Source organism: Engystomops pustulosus, chromosome 7 (genome assembly GCF_040894005.1).
Source record: "Engystomops pustulosus chromosome 7, aEngPut4.maternal, whole genome shotgun sequence".
NCBI classification, from domain to species: domain Eukaryota; kingdom Metazoa; phylum Chordata; class Amphibia; order Anura; family Leptodactylidae; genus Engystomops; species Engystomops pustulosus.
In genome coordinates this window covers 42,105,343-42,129,361 of record NC_092417.1, presented here as the reverse complement: position 1 = coordinate 42,129,361, position 24,019 = coordinate 42,105,343, and the positions used below count along the sequence as shown (strand labels likewise).

At 42.6% G+C, this 24,019-nt stretch overlaps 1 protein-coding gene across 6 annotated transcripts in view; it reads right to left on the bottom strand.

Moving 5' to 3' along the window:
- The window catches only part of PCNX1 (pecanex 1), a 60,650-nt gene extending 37,363 nt beyond the window's left edge, over positions 1–23,287 (bottom strand). For 5 of the 6 annotated variants that reach the window (XM_072115596.1, XM_072115597.1, XM_072115598.1 and 2 more), the window contains exons 1-6: positions 22,917–23,287; positions 11,261–11,469; positions 10,615–10,720; positions 9,130–9,169; positions 8,134–8,220; positions 5,619–7,286 (exon numbers count right to left, since the gene is read on the bottom strand). In XM_072115596.1, the coding sequence (XP_071971697.1) occupies positions 5,619–7,286; positions 8,134–8,220; positions 9,130–9,169; positions 10,615–10,720; positions 11,261–11,469; positions 22,917–23,069 (2,263 nt within the window). In that variant the 5' untranslated portion in view covers positions 23,070–23,287. The remainder of the gene's footprint in view (positions 1–5,618; positions 7,287–8,133; positions 8,221–9,129; positions 9,170–10,614; positions 10,721–11,260; positions 11,470–22,916) is intronic. The other variant, XM_072115599.1, reaches the window with a different exon arrangement.
- Between the last annotated feature and the right edge of the window lie 732 nt (positions 23,288–24,019).

Here is a 24,019-nt window from a genome sequence, read left to right as displayed (position 1 = left end):
CTCCTTCCATTTAAGGATTATGGTGGTCACTGTGCTCTTAGGAACCTTGAGTGCTGCAGAAAGTCTTTTGTAACCCTGGCTAGATCTGTACCTTGATACAGTTCTGTCTCTGAGCTCCTTGGGCAGTTCCTTAGACCTCATGTGCTCTGAGGTCTTATATATAGACAGGTGTGTGTCTAACCAAAACCAAAACGCAATGACGCAGTAGAAACATCTCAAGGAGGATCAGAAGGAAATGAACAGCATGCAAGTTAAATATGAGTGTAACAGCAAATGGTGTGAATACTTATGACCATGTGATATTTCAAGTCTTGTTTAATAAATTAGGAATAATATCTACATTTCTGTTTTTTCTGTGAAGATGGGGTGAAGAGTGTGACAAGCTCTGTGCAGCGCTGTGTAATTGTGTGCGCTATATAAAGAATTATTATTGTTATCATCCTACCGCCCTGACCCTTTCCAAGTCTAATACCGGTCTAAACTCTAAACTATGGGAGGTAAAAAAATCAAAAACCAACAATTGAGTGGCAAAAATGTTATTAACACTATGCAGTAAACTCTATAGCTCCCTCTAGTAAAAATTATGAAAGCATTAGAATCTGCATAAAATCTGCAACAAATATGCACAGTTTTTGTATGCGTATTTGACACGGATTAAAAGAGTTTCTTCGGTATTTGTTTTGTTTCACCGGATGCGAAGTCATATGAAGCAAAAATCTGCATCAAATAAACATCATATTTGTTGCAGGTTTTCATATGCGCATATAGTACATTGTAAAAAAATGCATAAAAAAATTAGCAGAGACGCACAAGAAAAAGGATATGATCATTAATTTTTTTGAGAAACCATTTCCACACACACAAAAAAATATAGTCTACATTACTTTTTCCCAATCTTAAATCACTTTAATGCTACTGCATCACACTCCAGATTTTCTGCAAATAATTTTCTGTACATCTGCAAATTGCCTATAGAATGCAAAGCAACTGTAAAAACACAGAAAAACAAACTACAGGCAAAAAGAAAAGAGGTGAAAAAACCCCCAAAAAGAACAGCTGTGAAGGGCAGAATTAAATGCTCTAAATAAGAACTTCTTCAGGATACATTGGGTTTCAGCAAAGCCAGCCCTGACGCCATGAACTCCTACATAGACAAAGCCAGTATTTAGCGCCATATTTACTGTGATAGCGTGGATTCCACGAAACAAGGGCTAATTAACAAGACAAACTGCACATCATTTACACAAGTTAAAAAAAAAAAAAGGGAGAAATTACAATGCGGCAGCTGCTGTGGGTTTACAGTCTATTCAACAAGATAAAAATTGGGATTTAAGAGCAAAAACAAGTTTCAGAAAGAAGAGGATAAAACAATCCCAAGAAAGAAACTGGCTCATGGAGAAACTAAGAAATAAAAGGCTACAAGTGACCAAGATGTAAATTATAGGCTAAAAGCTGCTGGAATAAGGGTTAGATGACTGCATTGTCTGCAATACTGGTTGGGTAACTTCATTTGTAACAGCGGATGAAAGCAAATGTGAGCGCAATTAAAAGTTGCTGCAGGCGCAACAGAATCACAGCAAAAATTCCACATGATGTTGCAATAGGCCTCAGCCATTGTCACATATAAAGGTCGTGGACAGACACGCAATGCAAAGCACTGGCCTGGAGACAGGTAGCAATGTGATCAGTGCCTCAAGAACAGTTCTCAGGGGAACAACGGGTTCAGGTACATGGATGCGAAGAGAAGCAGAGCTGCAGTATTATAGCTTGCCAACCACACACAATGGAGCAGGTTCTTCAGAATCAGCTGATTAGTGGGGATCCCAAGATTTGTACTAATGAAGAAGAACTATCCTATAGAAAGGCTGTCAAAATATATTGTCTAAAATGTCCTAACTGGAGGAAACAGTTGGGGGGGGATCTAGCTCCAGTCCAGGTAAAAAAAAATAAAAATTTAAAGACCTAAATATATAGGGGACTTTTTCTTGCTTAAAAGAAATCTTTAAAAAAAATCTAAACGTTAGACATTTCCCTGCACACATACAATTAGGGGAAAAAAACAAGCTAAAACACTGTATATGCATAGAAGAAAAGGAAAAACATTGGTTATTTAGCACATTTATCCACAAAACTAAAAGGGGTTGGTCCCATCTAAGTTAGGCCTTATCCACAGAACTAACTTGCTAAACAATAGGGGTCTCAGTGATGGGAACCCAAGGATCGGGCTCAAATCTCTCTCACACACACACACACACACACACACACCTAGATCAGCTGCTTTGGTCATCTCCAGGGACATCAGACCCCTGTTCTTGTGATCAATGGTGGTCCCATCACGGAGACCCCCACCTATCAGCAAGATAGGCCCTATCCATGGGATAGAGCCCAACCCCTTTAAATCTTAAAAACATTGCGGAAAGGTCAACAAGTAAATACAATGGACATCACTGCCCAGATAACAGGCAGAACAACAAGATCAACCATGAATAATACTTTGGCATTGGAGTAACCTGCGCGTTGGGATCCAAAATAATTAACCAGCTTTAAGCTTAAAAGGTTTGGTCAATCTTGCTGATGACCCAAGGCAGCATGAGCCGTAATACAAGCACCCAGGTCACCTGCAGCTCTACTGGACTGGACATGTGGATTAGGGGACTCCTGATACCCTGTAGCCACTGTGAAAGGAAAGTTTGTCACCAAACAGTAACCTTCTCCAATCTCTACTACTAACACTTAAAGGACATCTACCACCAGGATGAAGGATCGTAAACCAAGCACACTGACATACTGGTGTGTGCCCCGCTGGCAGGTTCTGCTTTTATTTTTTAGCTTCTTATGCCCTGGTTTTTAAGAAAAAAAGGCTTTAAAAATGATGCAAATGAGCCTGAGGGGCTCCAGGCTCCAATAACAGTCCCTAAGGCTTATTTGCATCATTTTAGCCTTTTGCAGCCATTTTTTTGTAAACACCAGGGCATAGAAAGCTAAAAGAAGAACGGATCCTGCCAGAGGTGACAGTGTGCATGATTTACAATCCTGGTGGCAGATGTCCTTTAACTATAGAAGAAAGTAGTAGGCAATGCATCCTACACAACCACCTATATTCACAGCTCAATAAGACATGGAAATGCCTCTTTACCCGACAGACTAAGTCAATCCAATGTGTATGGGAAGTCTAAACTCCCTACAAGAAAAAAAAAATCAAAAGGGATTTCAAGCCAAAATATATTAATGGCTTTTTAATAAAATAGGTCTGCTGCATTAAATTTCGGGCAGTTAGGCACTCAGACCCCCACCTATCAGCTGATTCTAGCTGCCTTCCATGCCAGAAGAATAGCTTAAGGCTCTGTGTATTTGGTGATGGGTAAATGCAGTTTAGCTCCCATACAGGTGCACAGAACAGACATAAAATTTATGAAAACTTGATTCTGCAGCAAACTGAATGACGGAGTGCCGATTTACAGAATCCTTAGGGCAAACCACATAAATATGAAGAGTAGAAACTAACAGGACTAAAAGGGCCACCCACTGATCCAGGCCATGCATGCAACCATTGTAGACAGGAGAAGAAAGTCACAATTTAATCATGTTGGTGCCATGTAAACATAACAGAAATCAGAAAAACAATAAAACATCACACTTCCTTGTTCCAATGCGCTGCAGGTTTTTCAGAAGTGTTTAACACCGGTTTAATAATTAGAGAGTGGGAAACCACTGGCATGATAAGGAGCAGTCGTTCCGTACATGTTCACACTTACATGGAGCTGAGAACTTGTAATGCAACATAGAAATGAATGAACCGTCCACTGAAAAGGTCTTCATAATATCGAAAACTTAAAACCTGCAGCACAATATGGCAGCAAATGTGTATGTTTCATTAAGGCTACAGAGAAGAATAAGGTTTCGCGACTAGCACTGAGCATAAAGGACATATTGACAGCAGACAACTTAAGACAACTGCAACCTGAAAAATAATAATAAATATTCACTCCTCACCGCTCACCGTTTCCAGAACCAACCATTAATTCACCTATATCACATCATGTGATGTTACCGTCATCAGAAAGTTAAAGAAAAAAAATAAAAGAAAGAGCAGGCGTCTCTTAAAACGGGAGACGGGGGGGGGGGGGGGGGAGAAAGTGAGTACTCTTTATTCTTCTTCAAGCCCACTCTATGCTAACCATTAAGGACAAAAAAAAAAAAAAAAAAACTTTTTAAAGAGGTTTTCCCACAAGACAAGTTAGGCCCTATCCACAAGAGAAAGCCTAACTTGCTGATCGGTGGGGGTCTCAGTGATGTACTCGGAAATCTCTGTCAGCTCCATACAGATGAATGGGGCAGCCCATAAATAGACTAAATCACATGAGCGGTAGATTTTTTTATCTATCAATGTACAGTGTTACCCCTTTTACACATATCGACAAATAAAGGTTACGTTTTAGACTAAGGGTTTCAGCGAGTTTCTTTGTGGAACTTTTTTGTAAATAATTCTTGTGATTTTATGGACCTGGTCTGTTAAGTCGTCAATTCTGGAAAGAATGGGCTGCCCAGGCATGTGTGACTGGCTGCTCCACTCAACTTGGGAAGTGATGGAAGGGTCCAACTATGGCACCTCAGACTTCGTTGGACCCCTATTCTCGTGATCTGTGGGGGGGGGGGGGGGTCTCATAATAGATACCGACATGATCAGCAAGTAAAGCCCTATCCTGTGTATAGGACTTAACTTGTTTTGTGTGAAAACCTTTAACATCTAATGTAAATCTGTGACAATGCCATCAGTCCATTCCGCAGGTAGTATGTTATAGAGCAGAAGGAGCTGGGCACTCTGAGCTGTATGGGCGATCCCACTCAATCATAAGCAAGTGCTGGCCACACCTGTGATAAACGGCGCATGCGATGGCTGGATTTTATGAACCGACCACAGTGGAGAGGAGGGAACTCTAACAGTGATTTATGATACATGGAGTCCCTTTTTTCCTGCAACACAGCATCATAATTACTGTTGGGTGTGGTTCTGTTGCAGGGAAATAGGGACCCGCTATTATATTATGCTCAGAGTCCCAGCCTCTACACTGTAGTCAGGTGCAGCCAGCCTTACATATAGAGAGGGCCATCAGTTACTCCTTGTGACCGCCCACTGGACTCCTGTAGTCAGAATGAGCAGAGGATTACATCAAATTACAAGTTGTGCAGAATCTTTTCCCGGAAAACTTGACATCCACCAGTCCAGCTCTGCCTGCTCTATAACCTGTTGCCCACGTTTAAGACAGCATATTCATTGTGACAGATTTCCTTTTAGGATTTGCAGCAACACAGAAAATGTAAAGTGTATCCTTTACTCTGGTAGTTCAACCGATTAGTAACAATAAGAGTAAATGTATAAAGACTGAAGTCGTTAGATGATCGTCTAAGTTGTTTGATCAGCTCCTGAGAATACCCTGAGAAGCAGCTTTGTTAGACCACTACAGTATACTAGGGCATTACTAAAATACCGTGTATTAAAACCAGAGGTACATGTTACATTTCCGGGATGCTATGCAGTTTTTAAGCATAGAACTTTTGGCAGTTTTCATGCCTATAAAACAAACACGGTGACAATTTCTAACTTCAGTGACACGTACCTGCAACAGCGGATTCTCTCTCTTCCACGTCCTGAAACGTGACCTGACTAGGCAAACTATTTCTTGAACGAGTTACAGATTCTAATTGTGATGCGCGACCTAGTAAGGACAGCTGATCTAGAACTTCCCCCTCTTTGGCCTCTAGATCTGACTTTGAAGTGGTTAATGGTTTGATACTTTCAGGGGCTGCGAGTCTGTTTGGGTCGCCAAGGCTTACTACAGTGCCACTGTCCAGGCTCAACACCCTGGCACGACTTTTTGTACCACTCGCACTTGAAGTCCTACGATTGGAGCGCTTTTTGCCGCTTCCTTCACAACTTAAGTGAGTTCGACGAGATTCTGCTCCTTTCTCTTTGATGTGATACTTTGTCCTTAGAGCAGTATATCTGGCCTCGGGAGACTGACACGAATGCGAAGTAGTGCTGGAAGAGCTATCGCTGCTAAAACGGTGGGCCGAATGCAGACTTGAGGTCCGGCTCAAGTCGCTTTGGTCGCTAGAATCCTCGTCATGACAAAACCCAGTGCTGTGAGGTTTGGTATCAGCTATGCCTTGAAACGAGACGTATTCTTTGTGTCTACTGGCGTCAAAACTGCTGGCTCTTTTTTTACCTGTCCGCCTCCTGCATGATTTATGAGAGGAGGACGTCCTGTGTATTAAACTGGATGATTTGGGTCGCACATCGCTATCCCGATGTTTAATACCCGTTTCCTTAAAGGATCTCAAGTCTACTAAAATCACTGGTTTCTCGCCCGGGTCATCGTGATTAACCGAAAGCTTCCCAGGCAGCCAGTCCACTTGCGCAGTGAGTTCGTTTGCATGGGGGTTCTTGTTTGCTTCTTCAGATGCCGATGAGCTAAGACCCCTTGGGCTTTGCACATCATCAGATGTGTTGGCATCCTTGGCTTCCTGAGCTGAGTTTCTTTCTACAGCAGTCCTTACACTACTAGTCCTTTTATCAGTAGCTGAACTATGCTCCTCCTCTGGGTCACTACAAAGGCCTCTCTTGACAGCACTCGGCTCCTCATGTTCAGATAAAATGCTCTCTACATGAGTGGAGCTTGTCTGTTCACTCTTATAACTGCTAATGGTGCTATTTGTGTCCCTGTCTGTCCCGCTACAGTAGCTTTCTGTAGATCCGCTACTCCTCGTGCTAAGGCTCCTCAAGCTATCCATGCTTTTGTCAGACTTCATGTGTTTCACGCTACCGTTCCTTGAAAGCTGCTGGGCTCCTTTGCTTTTGAGACAGTCTAATTGAAAAATCCCTGAAGCACAAGCGTTTTCTACGAGAGAATCTTTGGACCCAGAATGTGGTTTGGAAGCTTCAAGTTCACTAACAGGATCCAGCCCGCGCCTTTGTTGATAGAGTGGAAAGTCAGTGAGGGAAGTGTCTGGAAAAGCAACGGCAGAGCTTGACGTCCTTGGGACACCTCTTGGTCTATGTTCTTTTCTATATGAATGCGAATGCAATGGAACCAGTGAAGCTATTTCCGTGTCGCATGCGTTAGACAGGGACAGATCCACGTGGTGATGGTGGCTGTGTGTTGCAATCGAACCTTTGTCGCTGAAGTCCCTAGTTAAGTCCTTGCCTCCGGATGATATAGAAGGCTGGATGGAGACAAAGGAGTCATTGGAGACCAGGCGAAAAAGTTTCTGATCCACAGTTAAATCTGCAAAAAAGAAAAGAAAGAAATTAGCAATATCGAAATTTGACTGATCATCATGTAAGGACTGGTGACAGGTCCTCCAATTGCTCTGTCAATTCAATTTTCAACACATATAATCCTCACTGTGTAAATACACCCATATTTTGTCCAGTTCAAACTACAATTATTAAAGTAGCTGCACACCATGCCGATCCTCATGAGGGGAACCGGTATAAAGATATCCATCAAATATCACACTGAAATACACACAAGTTGGTGCGGAGTTTCCATGCAAAATACATGCAGATTTTAATCTGCACTGGAAGAGAGTCACAATTGACTTAAACCACATTAAAAATCTGGACTGTGTACCAGTAATAACCACCACACCTAGCGTGCCACAAGCAGGTATTACTAAGAGGTTCCAACCTCATCGTAAACCCGGTGGAGTACTCAAATGAAATCTACACCAGGTGCAACTGGTCATAGATTTCGGCTACAATATCATGTGTATGGCATTATGCAACATCTATGCCATTGAAAGAGGTCAAGGGAAATAAGGATCAAAGGTCAAACAAGCACAGGAGGGACAAGTAAGGTTGTCATAACATGTATGATACTTAAGACCGCGCGTAGAGTGAAAAGTTAACAAATTCAGATAAATTGCCTTAATTTTTTCTCATTTTTGGCTCTGTTTAAATCTCCAGCTAGGGAAGGGAACAAGACAATCTGAAGGGACAGGAAAAAAGATACAGAACGAAAAAGCCAGACCCAATTCCTCTTCCTGCATCTTAAGCTCACATTTCTACATTTGCGCTGAAAGATCTGTCACCACTATAGCTGGATGCATGCTAAATAACTTTTATTTTACCTTGGTCTTCACTTCCTTCTTTGCACAAACTATAGCTCTGTCCAAGGCTCAGACTGATATCATCTGAAGTCTTTGCATCTGTGTCCCCTGCAGAGACAAGAAGGGTCACACTAATGTCTTCTGTGTCCGCTGGATGCAGTATATATGGGGTAACGGATTATTTTTCTTTTACAATGCAGCTTTCTAAAGAGGAAATTCTACACTAATGGGCTTAGTGCAAAAACAAGAATAACGGCTAGAGGACACTGACCACGCAGTAGTGTATGAGGACAGCCTGCAGATGACCAATTTGTCATTTATGCTTTATGAACTTCGCAGACATTTTCGCACATATATTCAATAATTCTTCTTGCAAAAAATTATGAATCTGGCTGGAAACTGCTGCGCTCAAGCTCCCACCATGTGCAACTTTGAGGAACTTTTTGGTGCAATGTGGCATAAGATGATTCATTAGGACGAGCAAGTAGCATCCTATCCTATAAGGTCACAGCAGATTTTTTTCGGGGGGATATCGAGGGTAAAATCAATAGTGATATATAGTACCATATAAGTGAAAAGTGATATGCACGGTGGTGGATTTTTTGCTCAAAAAATCTGTAGTAGTTTGCCACAAAAATAATGAAAAAATTCGATTAAACTGCATGTCATTCACAATGCTTGCTCTAGTTCTTGCCAATATCAGAAAAGCAGGAAATGAGGAAACTTTAACAAGAAAGAAACACCATCTATCAGTAAACCGGTTAAGAAATGAATAGACTGTCCCCCTCACACAAAATGATGCAAGACTTTGTTCTAATAAGTTACAGGATTGTTACTGTGCCATACAATAGTATAGTTTTCAAAGCAATATCTCCCTTTTAATAACAGGTACCAAAAAATAAAGGATGTTATATTCTATAGTGTCAATGAATTTCCATATACAGATGCAAAAGAAAAAGGTTCATTAAAATAGAAAATGCAAATCCCCCATTATCTCTACAGTGGTTGACTTCATACCTTTACTGGTTGATGCAGCTCCATATCTAGACATCCCAACCTGAAAAGGGAAGGAAGAGGTGAGAAAAAAAAAACACACACACACAACAGAAATGTGTTTACAGCAGAGCAAATTGGAGGTAAACATTATCCTTAAAAAAAAACGGTTTCAAAAATGCCAGCAAGTCAGTGCAAGTCTTATGAATATACCATTCCAAAATCTCTATAGCTGAACTGAAATGCTGAGCTGTGGCTGATAAATCCAGCTGACACATGGATTGAAATGAATATACACCTATTTGCACATGCCTCGCGCAGAAAATAAAATGTTTATAAACGTCATGAAAGTAACCAATTTCATACAGCTATATCTCCTGAACTCTGGCACCTAGAAACACAATCCTGGTGTCATATTAAAGAAAACCTACCATGAGGAACCTACCATCAGAGGTATATCTAAAAGGTAGATTCCTCCTGTCTACCTCTGCCCTAATCTGTAATTGAATAATCCTGGAACATAACATGTTAAAAACTTTATTTCAGTAATATGTAAATTAACTACTGGGGCATGGAGTAGACTTAGCTCCCAGAGCCTGGCCAAACTAGTACACGCCCCAGTAGCCCATGCAATTGATTTACATATTACTAAAATAAAGTAACAAGTTATGTAATGTTCCAATTAGATCTACTTCTGACAATCTCCCCTTTAATAAGATATCTGTGATTGTGTTTGTATGCTTCACAGATCCATAGATGTCCTCCTTTAAGATTGTAGTGAATAAATTAGATTTTTTTTTTTAATGTACAGCTTTCTATTTGCAAATGTAACTTTAAGGTTACATTCAGACGAACGTGTATCTGCCGTAACCTAGCAAGGCGGGCGCACAGGAGAGGAGGAGGGGGTAAATGCTGCTCGTCCCCGCCCCTCTCCATAGAGATACACGACGCAAGGCGCCGTATCGCGAGGAGATACACCATCGCAGGTACAAAAAAGTACAGTGCCGCGCGGCTCTGTGCGCCTATTGCCGGCCAATGGGGGACGTATATACGATGGCCGTATATACGCCCCCCAACGGCCGTGTGAATAGGAGAGACAAGTAAGGTTGTCATAAGGTGTAAAGAAGAGTCTCTCCTGTTTAATATGACACCAGAATCGTGTATTTAGGTGCAAGGTTTCAGGAGATATAGGCATTTGAAGTCTGCCTCCCTCTAGCCTGTCAGATGCAGCCTGAATGTAGAAGGAGTGGAGGAAACACTTTCACTTTGCAGAAGTACATGCACCCTCTGCATCTGTAGCTGAGCCTGGGAAAGGGTGATGGAATAATGCTGTACATATTTATAACATTTTGGTAAAAGCTCCATTTTAAATCGGAAAAATTAGAAAAAAAGCTTATTTTTTTCACATTTGTAGAAATTGACCTGGACAATCAGGCATCAATGAGCATCAAACACAAAGGGCTTAACCTATTGATACAAAGTTGCTTTGCTTGCTGGTATACTTGGTACCTGGTTACTTGGGTCCAACCCAGAATAGGAATTCCGTGAACTGCATCCAACAGGAGGGGTGGCTTCTCTCACAAACTCCGACATCTCAATTCCTCCCCCAGGATCACTGAGAGGCACAAAGAAACAAATTAATATTGAAGAACTACCATAAATGCTTCCTAAAATGCCTGTTACCCTTCATAAAATGTAAGAAAAGCATGTAAATGTAAACAATGTACACGTCATTATAAATTACCCCTGCTTGAAGTAAGCAGCCTGAGGCCTGGTGTTATGTTACCCCTATGATTGCACTGCTAGCCTGTGCACTTTTTGGGAAGTGTTACCATTGGGACACCCAACTCGATGCCCTTTAGCTATTGTGTGTCAATTCCAGACTCAGCTAAAACTTTGGAAATGGGAATTAACTTGCAACTTAATGTGTCACCAAATAATAAACTATGAAAAAAGCCAAAAAATTCTTCCTCGTCAAGTGAGCTACAGAAGCATCATGATAAATAAAACGCTGTTGAGACGGAAGTGTACTTGTCTATTTCCAATCTAAGACAATGAAAACGCAAGATACACAATTTGTCAGTAGGATCCACTCCTAATTTTACCTTACAAGTAAGGAACTCACTCAACATAGAAAAAAATTCATTAATTTTACCCAGGTCCATTGCTATCTTCTCTTCTGGCTGAGCTGTCACTACGTTCCGCCTTTGCCACCCTCTCCGTTAACTCGCTGGCGCTCCTCTCCACAATTTCGCCTTCATCCAGGGCCCTGTGTAGTCGGTAGTTCACAAGCTTTAACACTATGAAGACACCTGCTACAACGGGGCAGTACACGGCTACAATCACCAGAGAGGAGGGAAGTGCCTGGAAGAGAAAAGATAATAATTAAATTATGTTTATTATCTTAGAAAGCTACATATCAGATTTGTATGACCTGCATGAACTGAACAAAGGAATGGCCCATTTCTGTTTTGCCCTCCGGTTGACACTTTGGGTGATCACTTACACATATTAGATAAATAGAGAGCGAAGCATGATATTTGCCCCATCATCTAAAAGGTCAGCGGTGCACATTGGTGGCATACAAGTGTACAGCGACTGTAATGTGACTAATGCCTCATAGACAGGGCAGTAAAAGCAGCAGCGTTCCCCACAGCTCCATACTGCAGAGATGCCAAAATACAAAGGGCAAGTATTACAGTATATAATGCAATGGGAGTGCTATTAAATCCCTGCCCAAAGGGCGAGGGGTCACCTTAGAAATCTATATGAAATCACAGACATCTATAGGCACAAAAAAGGATTAATCCCCTCCTATGTGTTATTAGAAGTCTACACAGGGGTTGCACTGCCTAAGTTATCCTCTATCCTGGAGTAGCTGAATAGAAATGGTGCGGCTCCAGGACCCTCTATTGTTCTCGAGAACAGGACCGTGTCCTCTGGATTGTTTAGTGTCCTTTTCTCATAAGTGCTCATCAGAAGGTCAGGAATGCATCTTGCTGCCCCATTCATTAGTATGGGGGGTGTCAGGAATTGACAAGGATAACACTCTGCTATCCCAGCACTCACTAAGACAGTGATTTTGAGTGCCGAGACAGCTGAGCGCGGTGCTCTACGATTTGTGACTAAATGGAGCAGTAGGACACATGCTCCTCCTGCCGCTCCATCCATTAGCGAGAACAGGATCCACATTCTCCGGATAACCCTTTCTTGCAAACAGAGGGGGTTCCGGTAGTCAGTAGAACCCTTTACCAAAGGGCTTGATATCAACAATTCTGTAATATAAATATAATACAAATATTTGGAAAAATTATAAACCATCTCTAGCCTTAAGCTGCCCACAACATTAGAGAGTGTAGACAGCCGTTTGCTGAATGACTTACCAATCAGGGGTTATGTGATGGCTACATATTTGGATATCCACTCACAATGACACATTTGACAATTGATCTCTGCCTTCATAGATCGTCTGGACATAAACAATACACCGAAAATGTTCTCCCGAAACATGACCTTCTAATAGACACCTGCCACTGGTCAACACTGGCCTCTTACACACGAGTGTGTTGGATGTGTCCAACTTGTATCGAACATGCAGCGTGTTCTGGCTGGAACGCACGGCTCGAAATCTGAGCAACCAGAACTGAACGGACATGCAGAGTTCAGTTCAGCCGAACACTCAGTGACCAGGACGTTCCAGCCAGCAGACGTTGCGAGTTTGACGTATAAAACTCTCTCACGTGTAGACAGCCTAAGGCCCTAAAAATCTTTAGCGTGTGCATTGAGCTTGAAATCGAGCCCAGGCTTTCAGAAACTAGATGCCCTCAGAATGAGATAATACTATGTTAACTGTACAGCATAGTCTTTATAATGCATCAGCAGGGATAGACCTTTCACTGGGTGTGCAGCAGATTCATTATTAGCTTGCCTGATCACAGTCTTTTATGACCACATCATCACGGGTGATGACAGATGAAGATTTTCCATACATTTCCCTCTTCATTCATTCCTTTCACAGTTAAATCCCTGATGCACCTGAGAAGAATAGGTCTATGAGGAATTTGTCAACTCATGGTGCTCACAAAGCCGCCCGTGTAATAGCGGCCGAGCAGGCGTGTGCTCCCAGACCAGGAGACTGCGTAGTCAGTAGCCTCCAGCACAAGGAAGAAACAGCAGAATAGCTTTACGCTTTCACAAGACGAAAACCGCACATTCATTTCTAAGAACAACCACTAACTATATCATTCTGTTATGACTGACTCACTTCCTTTCCAGGCAGCGGCAGAACAGTGTGACACATACTCCACCACTAAATCATAACTCACCACCTAAAAACAAGCCGATTTCTCAACAAACACCACACTGAAAAAAAAAAATCACAATGTTTCTACAATGAAGTCAACAATAAAAACACTTTTAAAAGTAGGAGGCGCACAATTCCTTTTATGGCTGAAAATACAAAAGGAGAGATGAAGGCGAGTGGTGGCAGTCATTGTTACTGCAGAACCAGGCTGGTGATGGGTGGCAGCACATGTGCCACTGTGTGGTTCCTCCTACCCCTGTTGTGTTACTTTACTGTTCCTATTTCCTAGAGAGAACACCGCTGACCCATCCTCCTCTCCAGTGCACCGACGTGTGCTCACCCAGGCTATGGGCAGGCTTCCATTTGAATACACCAACGTATGTGGTATGGTTTTCATACATCCCCTATGCATTTCAATGAGTGATACAATCACTCATTTTGACGGAAGTATTGCCCACCGTGCCATACCGTACCTGGGGGAAAAGATAAAGCAGGCTCAGTAATCACCCGTAAGTACATACTGTACCGCATTTGTCCGCATGGAGAGGGGAGGGGTGAGCAGCGCACACTTCTCTCTCCAGTGCACTGCTCCATGCACACCTGGGCTACGGCATGGGCTTGCATACGTTAGGCCGACTGCACAAGATGTGTAAAGAGTACCGTGCCATGGTGGGTTTCACAGGCTCAACATGGTGCAAAAGATGGGGCTCCAAGCATCAGAGATATATCATGATTGCAGTTGTTTTGCATGGAAGCAGGGACTCCTTGCATCACTGATGCTCATAATCCCATCCTCCATACTGTGGTTAGTCCAGGCCAGTTTACAGTCCATTTTTCACAAAATTACGATGATCACGTGCAGCCGAGCCTTATGCTGACCATTATGTCCAGCAATAAGACAACTGAACAATCTTCTGTACTATTAGATACCAATAGTACATCTGTCCCAAAGAGAGCATTGGTAAAATAGGCAGCGGTCTCATATTGTGATCTGATCTAGTAGGAACCCTGTGATATTCTGAACAAAGCAGAGTCCTAAAACTATGTAGAGCTCTGTTCAATAAACAATTCTCACATCTTAATAGCTGGAAGCAGTTCAGCAGGAAAATCCAATACAATCAGCAGTGGAGCTTTGGCCTCCATTCAGATGACTTCCTAATAACTCTTACAGACTATCCTCTGTTTACCAATAGATACACATCACGATTACATCTTGGGGCTTCTGTTTTGCAGGTAAAAAAGGAACTCCAGGTATCATATGATGATGATGCATGGAATCCCATTCTCTGCACTGTAGTCATTCCTTGAAACCCAGAGAAAAGTCATCTGAATGTGTCTGTAAATGGTAAGACATTCCTCTAATGGGCATTGCAGCCCTAGATATACAAGACTTGCATCTTTTCTTACTGTCTCACACCTTTGTATAGTTAATGTACAAAATGTTAAAAAAAGGGGGGGGGGGAAATAACCACTTTATCAAGAGTGTTGCAACAGAATTTGCCACTTCATGGAACTTTGAGGAATTAATTTTTCTCTGGGAAGCAAAATCCATCTCACAAGCGCTGACTGGTTTCTGAAAAAAAGGCTTCCTGGCGACGAGACTTAACAATGGCCTGTTATGAATGGAGCTCAGAAACAATAGCTACAGCTGCTCAGACCGCTAGGAAACCTACATGTGACATGGCCTGCGAGGAAAAACATGGCACTTGGCTTGTTTGTTACACACATTCAGAAGGAAGCTACAAGGCTACAAGCTCCAGACAACAATACAAGGCCGCCCTTACACGCCACATCTGATATAAAGTAGCGGGCGAGAGCAGGTAGTGGGGGGCAAGTGTATAGAAATACCAGTGGGTATAGTTCCATTTAGTCGCGACATCCATCGCAATAGAACATGCAGCAATAAATGTAGGATACAGCTACATACAACACTACAAAGAGTTCACTTTTACAGATTAAAGTATTAAATAGCTTAACATTCCTCTGCCGATGTCTGACCACCGCCTTCTAAGTCCTACTTTTTTGGATTTACACAAAATAACAATTTATGTAACACACAGAAGCACATGTAAAGAAGTCTATGTAAGGCTTTGTTCACACTGGCCACAATCCCAATAACTTATAATGGCTCTGTTAGTACTTATCGAAGCTTAGCAGCATGGATGAAGATAAGTGTGTTTGCTTACAATCACTTTTTTTTTTAGAAAAAACTAAAGGAAGAAAGTGTGAACAGAATTTAAAGTAAATGTGTCACCATGAAAATGCAGTGTAATCTGCAGGCAGCATGTTATAGAGCAGGAGGAACTGAGCAGATTGTACATAGTGTCCTATCTGCAGGCAGCGAGATATACAGCAGGAGCGGAGCAGATTGTACATAGTGTCCTATCCGAAAGTGCCAACGCTGGCGCTATCTGCAGGCGTTTCAATGGAAACTCAAACTATCGGTAACCAGTATCCGGTGTCTTGCATTGTATTACTGCAGGACACCAGGTTCTGGTTACCAATCGCATGCATTTCCATAGAAAAACATATGCAATCGGGCAGAGGCCCGCCCCTGTATGCTAGCGCTGCGTTGGTATGAGAACATAACCTTACAAAACAGTCCCCAAAACCTTTGTTCTTAGAGATCATAGCTGCTGTAGATAAGAGTGGTAGACACATAGCATGCCATCACACAATTTACAGGAACATTTGTCAAAAGTATGCATAATAAAGTAAATTATCCCTTCCTTTGCTGTATGTAACAAACATCTACACTGGTTAATTCCATTTTCTACAATATGTATGCACCCAGCGCAGCAGAATATTCAAGGAAGTGGATTTGTTTTCTCCGTGATTCCTTGGAACTAGTTGCAGCTTGTCTGTTTTATTGCATAATCCTTATCATTCTCCATAAATATCTACTTTAAATGATAGAATATTCTTTTTTTTCTTTTCATTTGTCTTGCTTCATTTTCTCAAATCTTTCCCAAATGTCACCAAGTCAATGCAATCATACACTTAGGCACACCATAAGATCAGGAACCAATGTCCCACATCTCCATGATTTTGGAGGACACTTAAAAGTCTAGAAACAAACGTCTATGCCTGCTCTGGACAGAGAAAAATTGTACTTTTACAGGTGCCCAAATAGGAAATCGGGCACAAGTAGGGTCATGGTGAAATTTACAAAACTTTGTAAAAATCACAAATTTTGAGACCCATACACTAAGAGTTGCAAAAAAAAAAAAAAAAAAGTTTGATAAATGACCCATTTATGTTTCTAATTAGTCAAATACTCCTATATTCTTTCCCTATAACATGGTGGTTTCTGTTGACAATCTCTGGAACTCCCATTATTAGGGTTGTGGTTAGTTAGCGCTGATGTTCCCCTTGCACAGAGATCCTCAGACCTGTATTAAGTGTTGCTCGATGGAATCTCCAATATCCAAGGAGCCCGGCAGATTGATTGGTGGCTCATGAGGTCAAATCTTCTAAAGATGGAATAAGCTCCTCACAGAGATCCATTCGACCGTAAAGAAATACAAGCCACCAAGGCCGATAGTAACTTCAGCTGTAGATGATGTATTTATAGAAGCAAATACGAAGCACTTTACCCAGTTTTTCCTGGTAGTGAGTCATAGTGATGTCACCGTAACACTCCAGAGAAGTAGCTAAAGATTGACGAGATGGCAAATTTAACAGAAATCTACCATCAAAATCAAGCATGATAAACCAGGGACACTTACTCATAGATCCAGGCACCGTGACTTTGGTAATCTTCATGTATTTGTTATCAACTTTTATATATATTATTGCCTATGGGGCAAAAGGGCTCTGGGGGTGTTAGCAGAGCTGTAGCTTCACAGGCTGTTACACTGTGCAGGAGCAATGCCCCTCTTCCACTGTGTGAGATTACAGCAAGCAGAAAGGAGGGAAAAGTGTTCCTGCACAGTACAACATCCTGTGAAGCTACAGCACATAGGCGCTCTGGCATTTACCATGAGAGTCCTGCAGGTTTATTACTTTAAATGTTGATTCTAGAAGGAAGGAGGCAGAAGAAGATTACCAGGGTGCCTGGATCTAGGAGTAAGAGCGTCTGGTTTATCATTCTCGACTTTGATGGTTGATTTTCTTTAATAAATGTAGTAGTACTGGATCTCTAGCATTGTTAAAGTTTCCAGTCTCAGAACAATAAAGTCTTATCCTCAGGATAAGTTATCAATATCATATCGGTGCCAGCACCCCTCCTTCAGCGAGCACTGCATCTTATTTGTTTACATGCAGGTTATTAGGCAATTACAGCTTTATCCAAATCAAGTTAATGCTGCAAAACCCTAGCCAAAAAGCATGCAGCCATGTACATAATGAAGAGACCCATATCAAACAGCTGGTCGACAGGGTGTCGGGAGTCAGATACCCTCATACTTATGACCTATCCCAAGAGCAAACTATCCACATTGTGAGGCCGAAATGCGTTAAGCTACAACTACATTGCAGGTTTTATACCCTTCATTGATTATATTGTGGTTAGATTCCAAGTAGCATCAAAGAGATTGCGATTCGGAAAAGATAATGTGGACCAGTCTTTTTTATTGTGCAGAAATTGTTCTGTGATGCAGAAAATAAATGAATGATAACGTCACTTTTCTTCTGTGACATGATTCCTGGGCGTTTATTGAAATTTATGGGCTTTAGAAAATTTGCTTAAAATGAAGTCAGTTCAGATAAAAGTAACAGATGCATGTAAATCCAAATAAAAACCACACACAACATAACACATCTACATAATAAACACCCATATTTAATACCGAAAATCCAGCAGCAATAATTAAATCTTAATCTGCTGCGGAGATCCTGGCGTTCCTGTTGCCACTGTAGATTTTCTGCGCTAAAAACTGCCCTGAAAAAATCTCTCCATAATCCTGTGTACTCACAGTATTTCTTTGAAATAACGAAAATGTTATTTAAAACAATCTGCATCCAGCTAGGATTATGAGAGGAGTAGATAGTAAAACAGAGGCGGACTTGCCCATAGCAACCAGTCAAGGTGCAGCTTTCAGCATATGTAAAAAAAAAAAAACTTTCCACAGGCAACAATTTTTCTTTATTTTTTTACACATTTTGCACCACAACATTTATCAACTCTGGCAAGCTTTTCATGGCCTCCATATCTAGTTCAATTTCTCTCCAATTACACATCAAATGAATAACTTGTATCTCCAATGTGAACAGCGGCATAAAAGTATACAACATAACTCGCCCATTAAGGGGATTTTTTAGTTATCCCCTATCCATAAGTGATCAGTGGACGTCTTAGTAGTGGGGGGTCCACTGCACCCCTATATTCATTGAACAGCCTCCACATGCAGCTGCTGGTCTATTTATCTCTATGCCATTGATAGAGATCATAATGGACAATACTTTACCATGTCCATCATTGCCATAGAATGGAACGAGATCGCCACATTCTTTTCATAATCCACGGGGGTTCCACCGCTAATCAGCAAGTTAGCCCTTATTCAGTAGAAAGGGAGCAGTTTGTTGTGACTGGGATAGCCCTTCTAGTATAGCCCCAGTTGGGCCAACATGTTCATCAAGCACAAGTGTACTCGGTAACGGCAGGCGACTACTGAGACCAGCCAGACACAAGCCACTCATGTATATTAGCGGTACAGCCAGACACTGGTTGCAGCAGTCAAATGAAGACAACTGGGACATCATTTCCAGTAAGGCAATACTGCCAGTATTGGACTAGGGAACATATAAGAGAAGAGTCACTTCTATTATTTGTCACATAAGTGTGAGCGTAAGTAACCCTTATATATAACCCAGCATTCTCACTGTATACTATATTAAGGGCCAAGAATGTGATTGGTGAAATGTTCCCTTTGTCCTGATTTGATCCATAGATTTTGTTTTGGAATATTTCCTCACGTCCTCCTGCTGGCATAGTATTATAAATTACTCAAGCTTTTGGGAGGACAAACAATAGCAGGACTGAAGGATTATTATGAGAAAATCCTGCTGACCAGCATACACGTAATTCTGAGCAGCTCAGCTCAAGATCTATAGAAATAAAGATCACCCAGAGAACAACAGGATCAGTCTCTAACAATTTACACTCCTGTGCCCTGAACTAGTTCATGACCATCTTTACAATCTTTCTGTCTGGCTTAGTTCTCCAATTAGCCGTATACCCCAGGCCATGAGAACAGACAATAACTGTACATGACAGCGAGCTGCCCATGGACCAAATAAGAAGAGATGAACCAGCCACAGTGTATGGAAATCATCCTCTTACAAAAGCTTTTTTATTCCTCAACCTACCCAGTAACCTGCACACAGAGCCCGGCAGCATGCACCTTGTATAGATCAACACAAGGCATTGCTAGACACAATTGGTGGGATCTATGAGCACAGGAATAATTACTAGAATTATATTATCATTTCATTAAAAAATGGTGATATAACTTTAACATGTCAAAAGGCTGCAGTGACCTCAATGCGGACATCATCAGGAGAGGAGTTTAAAGGATGAAGGATTGTAAACCAAGCACACTGACATACTGTCGTACGCCGCCTCTGGCAGGATCAGCTCTTTTAGCTTCTTATACCCCAATTTAAAAAAAAAAGGCTTCTAAGAGTATGCAAATGAGCCTGAGAGGTTTTCCCCTTAAAACCAAGAGCATAGTAAGCTTAAAGAGGAGTGGATCCTGCCAGAGTGGACACATCAGTATGTCAATGTGCTTGGTTTACAATCCTTCATCCTGGTGGTAGATGTCCTTTAAACATCACCATCATTGTTTCACTTACATAGGCATCCAGGCCTACAAACAAAACCTCCAACATGGAAAAAATTCTAGATTACAATAAATACATGAGATACCTAAAAGTTGTTTTATGTAAAGAATTGATATGGTTTGGGTAATGAAAAGTTAAACAATTGTCCAAAATACTTTGTGTCAATTCCTCCTGATTTTCTAGATCTCTGCTTGCTGTCAGTCTGTAGGAAGCTTCTGTGTTTAGTTCCTGTGGATAGTAACCAGTCCCTGGTCATGTGATGTCACGCAGGTGCACGGCTCGTTATATCACACAGTTCTTATTAATCTAACGAGCCATGCACCTGTGTGACATCACATGACCAGGGACAGATTTCTATCCACAGGAAGTAATCAATGAAGCCTCCTATATAATGACAGCAAGACAGCTAAAGTATATTGGAAAATGATATAAGATTTCAGTACAAACAATAACAATTGGACAAGCCCCTTTAACGTGAGCAAACTTACATTAGATGAGTATTCACAAAGGTAAAATACATATTTTTTTCACTAAGCGATCATCTGTCCCTATGACAACTCATCAGATCAGCAGGGTCAGCGCTCCCACTGATTGAGACTGAAGTGTTCAGATTAGCACCACAGTCTTCTCGCTCCTGTATATTGCATTGAAAGACAGTGTGTGCCCAGTAGAATAAAACTTTATTCATATACCACACACAGCGCTTCACAAAGTTTGCCAGATCAGTCCCTGTCCCCATGGGGCTCACAATCTAATCAACCTACCAGTATGCTTTGGAGTCTGGGAGGAAACCGGAGGACCCGATGGAAACCCACACAAACATGGAGAGAACATACAAACTCTTTGCAGATGTTGACTTGGACGGGATTTGAACCCAGGACCCCAGCGCTGCAAGGCTGTAATGCTAAACACCGAGCTGTGTTTTGTTGTTTTATATTATCTGGAATCCATTAAAAAAAAAAAAATCCTTGACAACCCGCTAAAATATTAAAAAAGTTTCCTGGGTAGTCCAGGCTGGCCATACAAATGAGAGGTGTGAATGCTCATTCAGCCAACGACGGCGTCACATCTGCTGTCAGGATAGAGGAGGTTATACCCATTCATGTATAAGAGCTCTGTTTAACACTAGTGTCAATATCAGGTACCATTAGGGTGCAAGGGCTTCGGATATACCTCCACTATGATAGAATATTCTTCTGTGGAGTCTTGTGGCAGCAGCAGTCATGTAACAGAGATCACCACTGTGATTGCTGCCAGGCCAGTATTCCAGGATATAAAGCGAGGTAAGGTTTACAGAGACTGCCGCTACGCAGTGAACAAAGGGGAATTGTAAAAACGGAGCCTCAGTAACTTATTTTAGGGTGATATGGTGGTGATATCTTTTCTCTGTAGTGGAGACAGGCAGATTGAACAGTAAATTCCCAGTTTTAATCAGCTTTACATGTACTAACTGCCCATCCATGAAAGGTTTATGCCTGAGCAGGGCCCTAACCCTTGTTATGACCATGTAATTGGCCTGTAATGTCTTATTTGCTCTGTATATATCCCCCACCCCAAGATTGCCATATAAAGAGGGATTCATTATTATTAAAGGTAAAAGTATATTGGGTACAGCCACGACAGGTGGTACCATGAAGCGTGGCCTGGCATTCAGGGATGGTCTAGGCATGCTGGGAGTTGTAGTGACACACGGGGGCGATCACAGACTGACTATGAAGGCTATGGATCGGCACTGATCATAGACCTAAATACATTATTACAGTCTGATGAAGGAATCCACAAGATAATGATATGGTGATGTGTTGTGGGGGACCCCATTCAGCATGGCACACAGGATGGGCACTATGATAGGGGTGTAAGGGGCACACAGGATGGGCACTATGATAGGGGTGTAAGGGGCACACAGGATGGGCACTATGATAGGGGTGTAAGGGGCACACAGGATGGGCACTATGATAGGGGTGTAAGGGGCACACAGGATGGGCACTATGATAGGGGTGTAAGGGGCACACAGGATGGGCACTATGATAGGGGTGTAAGGGGCACACAGGATGGGCACTATGATAGGGGTGTAAGGGGCACACAGGATGGGCACTATGATAGGGGTGTAAGGGGCACACAGGATGGGCACTATGATAGGGGTGTAAGGGGCACACAGGATGGGCACTATGATAGGGGTGTAAGGGGCACACAGGATGGGCACTATGATAGGGGTGTAAGGGGCACACAGGATGGGCACTATGATAGGGGTGTAAGGGGCACACAGGATGGGCACTATGATAGGGGTGTAAGGGGCACACAGGATGGGCACTATGATAGGGGTGTAAGGGGCACACAGGATGGGCACTATGATAGGGGTGTAAGGGGCACACAGGATGGGCACTATGATAGGGGTGTAAGGGGCACACAGGATGGGCACTATGATAGGGGTGTAAGGGGCACACAGGATGGGCACTATGATAGGGGTGTAAGGGGCACACAGGATGGGCACTATGATAGGGGTGTAAGGGGCACACAGGATGGGCACTATGATAGGGGTGTAAGGTGTAACCCTCCTCCTGGGCGTCAGATGTGACAGTGGGTGACATAGCCCATCCAGCCCCTGGCATCTCTCCAGCACACAGAGGCTGGTGCCCACCACAGCCTGGCAGTGCCCACCACTCGGGCTGTGCTATGGGGGAAGGCCTGCGAGCACACAAGATGGAGGAGGTACGTCCATACTCACCATGTACAGGGTGAAGGGGAAGCAGAGCAGGAAGAGCCATATGTAGAGGTGCAGGGTGTTGACAAAGGTGCTCTGATGAGGGTCGTAGTACCAGCCCCCGGTGATGGAAGCCCACACTCCCTGCCGGAGGATCTGCAGCGTCTGAGAGCCCATGGTCCTCCGTCACCTCCTCCCCCTCCTCCGGCGCCGCCGCCTTCACCTTCCCGTCCGCAAAACAAGAGGGACACAACGACAGCAGACAGGCCCGGGCGGCCTCACGGCGGCCATTTTATCTCCTCTCACCCCCGGAGGAAGCTCGGGTCCTCCAGCGACCAGCGGCCTTAGCCTTCAACGCTGGTTCTCCCTTCAGAACAACCATAGAGTGGCGTGTAGAACGTCTCCGGGAGCTACTGGAGGAAGCGGGAGCCCCACCTAGCGGCGGCTCCTGGTACTGCAGCGCCAGCATGTGTACAGTAGTGCACACAAATACATTACTAATGACCAACCTGTACTGCAGGTAGGTGTCCCCAGACATCAGCCATGTCAGTCTGTGAAGAGCTACACTATGTCCCCAGAACTAGCCTGTCTGTCTATATATATTCCAATTTATATATTCCATTTTCTTTAGCTTTTAGCTTTTTTTTATATAATTTCAAAATTAATTTTTTCGTCTAACGTCGTTTCTATCTATCAGATCTATCAGATCTTGATATTCCCGGCTTGTATGTAATGAGATCTCTTGGCCATGAATGGTTTGAGTCTCCAACGGACAGAACTAATGTCTATTGTGCCATGCACACGCCAGAGGTTTTTCACCGTTGATCCAGTCATACCGTATAAAAAACAATAATGTGCAGTTCTCATCCGAAACTTTCCCATTGGAGTCAAGGGGTGTGTGAAAGAGAAATGGATGGCACTTCTAGTGCGGTCAGCTTTTCATGGGCTCAGAGCTGTGAAAATTGGATGTGAACATCTGATGAAATTAAGATGACGCTAGGACTACAAGAGCAGCCTTCTGTGTCTGATGGTAAATCTAAGGCTGGCTCCACATTGTGGACCTAGAACAGTTTCCATAGTGAAATATGATGCAAGGAGTTCCGTGTCTTTCGGCATAGTAACAGAGC